Source organism: Drosophila virilis, chromosome 2 (genome assembly GCF_030788295.1).
Source record: "Drosophila virilis strain 15010-1051.87 chromosome 2, Dvir_AGI_RSII-ME, whole genome shotgun sequence".
NCBI lineage: Eukaryota > Metazoa > Arthropoda > Insecta > Diptera > Drosophilidae > Drosophila > Drosophila virilis.
Genome location: NC_091544.1, coordinates 6,426,161 through 6,435,060, shown reverse-complemented (window position 1 = coordinate 6,435,060; position 8,900 = coordinate 6,426,161). Strand labels below are relative to the sequence as shown.

Sequence of the window (8,900 nt, the reverse complement as noted above, 5' to 3'; positions counted from 1 at the left end):
TTTTTTTTTTTTTTGTAACCAAACCTTTTTTTGGGCCGCATTAACATTGAAATGCTTGATAAAATATTAAGAAAAATATATATATATATCATTTGTTTGGCCATGATTTTTGTGACATTAAACTGGTAACTTTTAGATGACTTTGCCTCATAAGTTTTCGATTACATATTTTACTTCAATTTGCTTGCAGCACCAACAACATATATACTTAAATACGTATGTATATATATATATATATATATATATGTATCTATATATGTATGTGTGTATATACAAAATGCACAACTAGATTTTGGTTTGAAGAATTCAAAATTCAAAAATTTCGTACACTAATGCCACGCTAAATGCTGGGGCTTTTGATTTATGTGTTAAAACAAATAATATTAGAGCAAAAAGGGGGAAAAAAATATATGTATATAAATGTAAATGTATATGCAAATATTCTTTCGCATTTGGCATGAACAATTTCTTTGTGGTTTGCTTTAAAATTCTTGTACACATTAATATTTAAATGGGTTTGTTTTTAGTTTGTGTTAAAAATTTACAGTTTGCGTTGTTTCTTTTTTTGTGTTTTTTTTTTTTTTTTTTTTTTGTATTTGTTTTGTTTTGTTTTCGTTTCTGTATTTTACTTTCGTATCTCGCTTTCGCATTAAAGTAATCACTGTTTAGCCTCCGTTCTTTGACATTAAGTTGGTATTTTGCTGTGTTAGTTGGTTGCTTGGTTGGCTTAGACATGGCAGGAGAGACAACATGGAACTTTGGCAATGTCTACGTCTACTTGGTGCTGGTGCTGGCGCTGGCACTAATGCTGGCGGCAGCCTCGCTGTTGCTGGTGCACTGCTCGATGACGCTGTTGCCCTCAGCGTCGCTGGTTGTGGTTGTTGACGAGTTGCTATCGTGGTCATCATCGTCCACCTCCGATTGCTCCTCTTCGCCATCATCGGCATCTCCTTCGTTGTCTTCGTCAACGGCATACACATCGTTTTCAATCAAACGCAAGTCCATGCTATCGAACGAGTCGGTTATAACGCTATCATCGTCGGTCGTCGTCTCATCTTCTTGGCCGGATGTATCGTTATCCATATCCATATCATCGTCACCATGGTTGCTCTGCTGTTGCGACGGCGACTCGCTGCCGCTGCCCGCATCGATGCGCATCTCCTGCATCAGCTCCTGAATCAGTTCAGTCTCTATTTCGATGACACCTAGATCCAATTGCCGCTTTGTCACATCCATTAGCACATTCTTCACATTGCGCGCCAATAGACGGAGATGCTCATCGCTGCACACCGTCGCGTTGCTTATGTACCGTATATAGTCCTCCAGATAATAGTTGTTGAAACTATCGCGACATGGCTCGCCACTGGCGAACTGCTGGTGGGTCAGCAGCAGCTGACTGATCAGCCAGTTTCGTCCACCCTTCAGTACTTCGATGGCATCCCTAATGCATTGTCGTCCCAATTCGAAGTTTCGATACAACGGATAGGTGATAACGCGGCGCAGAAACGCCACCAGGACATCCCGATAGTTGTCGAATTGCTCAAAGTAGCAGAACAGCGGACACAATATGCTGCGCGTCCAGCCTGATTCACAAGTGGGCTCGTTGTTGGTGGTGCGCACATCGTAGCATATGGCCAGCACAATGCTGATGAGGCCACAGTCTATTTCGTTCTGCACTCGGCGATCGGGTTGGCTGGACTGGAACGAGGCCGTCGCTGTGGACTCTTCAGTGGTGTCTGAGCGGCTGCATAGATTGTGCAACAAATGCGCCTGCTCCTGTGTCATGGACGTTTCGTAGATTTTGGGCTTGTAGCGCAGCGGGTTCTGATGCCCAGCTGGTACCTGCAACTCCACAAAGTTCATTTTGTACTGTTCGCGCGAAAAGCGCTTCATCTCGTCCGCGACACGCTCTAGACGTCGTTGTAGGGGACTGAGCCGATCTGGCTCTGGAACACGGCACGTTGACTTGTCCAGCTGCAATGATTGACAATGGGATTTTCCAACTGCTTTGTATAAGCTAGCAAGAACTTACCTCACTAGTCTGGAGCGGACCATTGTATCGACTGGCGTAGCCATAGCAAAAATTGCTGGTCATCTTGTAGGTGCGCTCGTGGGCATCAAGCTGCAATTGGCACTGTTCGGTGATGCGCTTCAGTTTCCACTCATGCACCAGCGGCTCCTTGTCCTGCAGGGTATCCGCCAGCGAGGGCAGGTTGAGAAACGCGGCGATATACTCCTTACGCGCTGTCTTTGGTTTCGGTGTCACGGCGCTGCCAGCTGCACTGCCGCTACCCACAATGGCAACGGGCGGAAGGCAGCGCAAATATAGCTGGTAGCAGTTCTCGGTCGTGTCATATTTGACATACAACGTTTTCAGGCCCCTCAAGTCGAAAGTGCGACGGCTATGGAATCTGCGTAGGAGATTGCGATAAACGTTGGGTAAATTACATACACACATATTGATGAGGCATGACTCACTTGTATAGCTTGACATCGGCGTAAAAGTACAAATCGTTGTCGCCAATAAATATGTCGACGTTCCTTATGCGATCCAAATTCACATGTACTGCAGCAACTGTCGCCGTCGCCGCCGCCTCCGCCTCAACAGCCACAGCCCCTCGCTCACAACAGGCCTCCGATTGCTCAGGTGATGGCGTGGACTTTGGTTTTTCTTTGACATGTGGATGTGGTATCACAACGCTGCACGTGTTGCCCACATAGCTGTGTGTAATTTGTCCATTTAACATATTTTAATTTTACAAAGATACTAATGCTTTTCAAGTATAAACAAAAAAGAATTTTAGAGCAGCAAGACTATCGGCGACGGATTGTGGTGGCTGGACGATTGATTGTTTCAAAGTAGCCCTGAATAAAACACCATGCCACAGTTAACCAACACTGTCAATTCAAAGAAACCATGACCAATAGATGGCGCTTTACAGACGGTGGCGCTATTGTAATTATGCCTTTAAAAAGATAATTTTGATTTATACCTATTGTGTTGAACACGTTCTCAAATGAATGAAGTGATTTAATCAGGAAATTAACGAATTTATAAATGTTGTTGATAATATGCTAATGCAGAGTCTATCACTAAGAAAATATCACAAGCATAAATTCCAAATGGCCAAACCCAAAAAAAAAACTTAAATTTACAACTGCTGCCCCAGCAGCAACACAAGTTGCTTTGCATCTCTTGCCATCCCGCTCGCTCCAAGCGGCTTTAATGCTTTCTTCAGACGAAACAACAACAACAACAACAACAACAACAAGAGCTCGTCTCGAGTCGTCAGCGTGATTTGCTTTTTAGTTGTTGTTGCTGTTGTTATTGTGGCTGCTGCTGTATTTTTTGTTTTTGTTTTTTCTTCTTCTACATTTCTGGCTCGTTTCATGCTGACCCACTTTTCGTGGCAATACGTGCGATGTTGACGCCACAGCAGCAACAGCAGCAGCAGCAGCAGCGGCAGCGACTGCGGTCTGCACAGTGGGCTGCAGTCATGGTGAAAGCTTTGCCTTGCTATAAAATAACGCTTGCCGGGTCAGTTTATGCGCACTGGTTACAGTGTGCGGCGCAAAAAGTCATAAACTGAATTGCCAACAGGTTATAGCTGCAACACGGTCGCAGTCGCAGTTGCAGTCGTGGCCGCAGTCGCAGTCGCTGAGAGTAGTAAAAAGGGCCATGACAGTGACACTTTGAAGTTTGAGGTTAAATTGTCAATGTTGTTGTTTTCTGTTGTTGTTGTTGTTGTTGTTGTCTGTTGTCTGTTGTTGTGGTTGCTCTTCGGTTGCCCTGTGCCTAAATATTGTCGACATATTTCGTGGCGGGCACTTTTGTTGTTCGTTGTTGTTGTTGTTGCATTTCAATTCAAAAGACTTAAGCAACAAACTTGCATTGATTGTGCACTTTTCTGAAGCCAATGTGCGTGGCACAAATTTTGATTGGCGCACGCACCGAAATGCTCGCATGCTTTTATTTAGTTTATTAATTATTTTTATTTTTTCTACCTACACTCACACACACACGCACACATTCATATTTGAAAAGTGAAATTTCAAAGTAGAACAAGCAACAACAACAACAACAACAACAACAGCCACAACACGTACAACTGGCCGTGCCACGCAACTTGCCGAGAGGTTCCAATAAAAATGAGGTCACTTGTCGCTGACCAACAGCGCCAGCAGGCGTCTCTCCTACCCAAGACCACTCCCCACCCTCCCCCCTTTGGCACAACATTGTTGACTAGATCCCGCGCCAGAGTTTGCCGTTGCTGTTGTCAGTCGTCTGCCTTTAGAATACTGCATTATAAGTAAATTAATTGCAGTCGCGTCGCACTTTTCGGCTTTAACTGTTGTTGGCCAGTTTTAGGCCAAGCAACGTGTGTGCCATTAAGAAGCACCACGAACTTGACAACGAAAAGGAGCGCATGGAAATGAATCGCAACACAAGTTGGCCTCAAATCATAAATTGATTAACTATCGCAAATATGCTTTAGATAAGATTTTTCGATTTTTTTTATTTTGTTATAAAATAAACAAAATAAATAGATGTAAATGCAGAAACGTATTTAATTGAATACGTTTTACTGACAAAATAAACAAGAGTTCCGTCCACGAATTGTTTTCATTTTTACTTTTCTTATATGTTGGTTTTTAACTTTATGTATCCGTGTCAAAAGTTCCATAAGTTCATGCTAAACGCGAAAGTTGACTTTGAAATTAGCCCAATTTCGTATTCCCATCAAATTAATCTGATCTTTGTTGGATTCTTTGCTTCCTCTGCGTATAATATTTAAGTCTGTTAATATTTATGTGTACAAATAAATGAAAATATTATCTTATTATTATTATTTATAAATTGTATTATCAAGCTAATCAAGCCATTTATTTTATGTAAATATTAATTCACTCAAAAAAAATCCAGAACTTTTGCTGTGTATTTGTAGCTTTTGCCAAAGCAAAGACTTGACTTGTTTGTACATACATATATTTATTATAGTAAAAATCAAGTCTAATTGCGTATTTCATAAGATTTTCGTTGTGCACTGTTTGCTTTTGCAGTTAATTAAAGTTGAACTCGAAGTTGGAGTTGCAGTTGGAGTAAAAACAAAACTGGCACAGTACTTAAATATTAATTTAATATAATGTAATTATAGCCATGATTTATTCTGCCAAGAATCTTGGTCAGCTGGCCGGCGAGGCGTGAAGACGCCGCATTGCAAAATCGACGCCAAACTTGAAGTTTGTATTTTGGTTTTAATTCTCTTGTGGTTCGACAATTAACCGAAAACCCAAATGAATAAATTATTAATATACTATATCATGATCAGAGCTGCAAATGTTGCAAAAAACTGCACGTTGTAAACATGGCTAATGTGCAGACTTTTCTCACCTGGTCACCTACTCACCTACTCCGCCTACTATACCAACTGCTCCGCCGCCTCCTTCTGACCCATGCTGGCACTTCCTGCACGCGAGCCACTTCCGTTCTGTTTTGCCAGCTCCAACTCAGTGTTGTGCATCCATCAAAGCCAGCTCAATCAAGAGCAAAAGTAATCAAAATAACAACAATAACAACAGCGACGAATCAATGGAAAAAACACAGCAAAACAAACAAACAAATCATGAAAAGTGGAAAAGAGACAAAGCCAAAGGGGGGCATAAAGCAAATACACGCACAGACACAGACACAGGCACAACGATTGACAAGAAAATCATTTAAAAAAATATAACAATAAATAAACACACACACACACACACACACCTGGAGCTAGACATGTGTGTATTAAAATGGCATGCCAGCAAATAGCAAATAGCAGTAAATAGCAACAGAAACAGCAACAACAACAACAACAACAATTTCAACAGCAACATCAAAGCACAAAATAGAAATGGAGAGCAACTTTCACCCAAGGTCATTGTGTCTTTAACTGCGCAGCAGCAGCAACAGCAACAACAGCAACAACAGCAACAGCAGCAGCAACATTCACAACTGCCGGACAATATGCGACAAAGTTAACTGCGGCAGCGGCTGCGCAGCGACTGAGGCGTCGCTGTTGCCATTTTGCCAACTTTATTGTAATGTCTATTTGTCTGTTTTTCTGTCTGCCTGTCTTTCTGTCGGTCTCTGTCTTTATTTATGTCAAAGGCAGAGTTGCAGCCAGGCGAAAGGCGTTGCCCATTTGTTTCTTGATTTTTTGGTAGCCTGCATCCAAGGAAAATGTTTATTGCAGGGTATGCAATGGTTGTGCGGATCCCATTAAGTACAATTATTTTTATAAAAATATGTATATTATCTTTATAACATAATATTAAACATAATTGTTATAATCAAAACATGAAAACCTGCTAATTGTTATTGCATTTATGAGAATCGCATAGTAGGGCCATTTTTTCAAAACTCTTGGATTTTGTTTGCGTTTCATATAGGAGAGCAACAAACATGCATCCAAGCGGCTAACCTTTATGTCCGTTCAAATATGTTTTGTATATTGCAGAAAAAATACAGGGTATTTATCCAGCGATAATCTTAGAGCTTACCTGTTATTGCTGACGTGCAACGCCCTTTGCTGCAACCAGCCACGTGCCCAATATATAAACTCTGACTAGTTGCTTAGTTAAATTTTTATGTGACCAACTTGTTTCTGCTGCTGTTAAAGCGATCGCAGTTCAGTGACTTTTTTTGGTAGTTAAATATAATGGAACTTCAGACATTCCATAATCCAGAAAGGAGCGCCCCTGTCGAGATATTTGCATTGAGCATTTTATGATCAATCTTAGTTATAGGTATAAGAGCTTATTTATTCTTGAATCAATAATATTTGATATCAAAAAAGTCTTAGTTAATATTGATGATATTCATGATATTCAATACAAGACTGTAAACAATTGTTTATCGCTCATACGACCTGTTGCACTGCATTTAATATTTACTATTCTTAGCTAACTTTTAACTAAAATCTCATCTGTTTCATATGTTAAGACATGTAACAAAAGAAAGCTGCTTAAACATAAGAACCACAAAGTACGCTACCCTTACAAACAGCTAGCTACCCTGTATTTCGGATCTTCAGGTGCACGAATAACTGATTCGTATATATAAGTTAGCGATTATGTTGGAAGAAAGATGTTAACCACCTCAAGTTATGACTTCTGATCTGCTCTAAATATTCCATCCTAATTGTTTATGGTCGTGGATTTAAGATTGTATTAGTTACACTCTGCCGCGAATGATGAAGAGTATATGGGTCTATCCATTTGTCTGTGCATCCAGTCTAGCTTAATTCATTTGATTCACAACCACGTACTTGTGTCTGCATGGCAGGCGATTAGCTGTTGTGAGGCTCAGTTATGGCACCCACGCCCATAACTGTCCCAAATGAGTTGACTTGGCTGACTTGTCGGATTGTGGCCGTCAGAATCTTGGCCAGAAAGTGGGTCGTGCCTGGCCGAAATGAAGACTGCCTACGACTAAGCCAAAGAGAATGAGAATGCGAATGCGAATGCGAATGAGTAGAAAATTACATTTAATTGGCATAAAACTCAATTAAAAATGCCAAAAAGATGAGAGACAAGCTAAAGATGCTCAGCCAAATGAATTACGGCAAATCTCATTGTTAATTTGTTGTTTGGCTTTGCTGCGGCCCAAAAAGGTTTGCCAGTTTTTATTATTTTTGTTTGACCCCCGACCTGGGGGAGCAGACAAACACGTAGCACATTTTGATTAGAACAAAACGTGGACACTATAAAAGGGGTTGCGTCTCGTGGCGCGAGCAGAGAAGGGGGCGTCTGGAGACAGTGCCATGATGTTGCATAAATTTAAGTGCCACAGATACGAGGCGCAAGATACAGAAACGAGTTACAGATACATGCAACAACGACGGCTACGTTGAAGAAAACTGAAACGAAGCCAAGCTGAGATACAAAAGCAGCATAGAAATGCGGATGCGATGCAAACTACACAACATACTCCAGACTCGTATTGCTGAAGCTATCTCTGTGTCTGCGGCTCGAACCCAAACTCGAGCTCAAGCTCGAGCTGCGGCTCCGACTCGGTCTCCATTCCTATCTCCGTCTCTGCGGTGAAAGAGCATGCGACCGGGCAAAGTATCTTTGTATCTCATTGCCGCTAGCCTCGCCTCGCCGCGCGCCTCTCGCTGCCAGGCCGGTTAACATTTCAAATCCGCTGTGGCTGCCACAGTCGCTGCTGCTGCTGCCTCTGCTGCTGCTGCGGCTGCGGCTGCTTCGTGCGGTTCTCCAGCTCGAGCAAGAAGCGATGGAAAAAAACGAGTCTGGAAATTGGGTCAGTGGCACAGTATGCATGGCATTTTGTTACTGTATTCGTGCCGCTCTCTGTCGCTGTCTGTATCTGTGTGACTGCGTGTGTGTGTGTGTGTGCTTGTATCTGTGTGGGCTTTGGGTTTGCCTTTGGCTCTTAGCTCTGCGCATTGCTTTCTTTGCGGCGGCATTTGTGGTCAATATAATGATTCTGACTTGTTGGCTCGCTTTGGCGCACGGCTCGGGCTTGGGATTGACTTGGTTTGGTTTGGTTTGGTTTGGTTTGCTTTGGTTTGGCTTTTGTTGGCATCGTTGTTTTTGTCGCCGTCTTCAGCTTACCGCATATTTTACCATAGCCAGAGCCGGAGAGCTGGCACTCGCACCTACTCAGTTTTTCTGTTGGCACAGGCTGGCTTCTAAGTCAGGTTCCACCTAATTGCTGGCGGCACATGTGTGTGCGGCATTAGCAATGCGGACACCACACAGTTGCCACCTAATCAACCGAATCACTCAAATCTCTCAAATCACTCGAATCACGTGAATCATCCAATTTAAGTTAATAATTGACTTGCTTTTGGATTACCTTACGTATACTTGATTTGCAAACTATTTGAAGGGAACAA

At 42.2% G+C, this 8,900-nt stretch overlaps 1 protein-coding gene across 1 annotated transcript; it reads right to left on the bottom strand.

Moving 5' to 3' along the window:
- Positions 1-553: 553 nt before the first annotated feature.
- On the bottom strand, positions 554-2,841 carry LOC6631231 (protein SHQ1 homolog). The gene is made up of 3 exons (XM_002054624.4): positions 2,479-2,841; positions 2,033-2,411; positions 554-1,974 (listed from the first exon to the last, which is right to left on the bottom strand). The coding sequence occupies exons 1-3, from the start codon at positions 2,745-2,747 to the stop codon at positions 775-777; spliced, it is 1,848 nt and encodes a 615-aa protein (XP_002054660.2). The 5' UTR covers positions 2,748-2,841; the 3' UTR covers positions 554-774.
- Between the last annotated feature and the right edge of the window lie 6,059 nt (positions 2,842-8,900).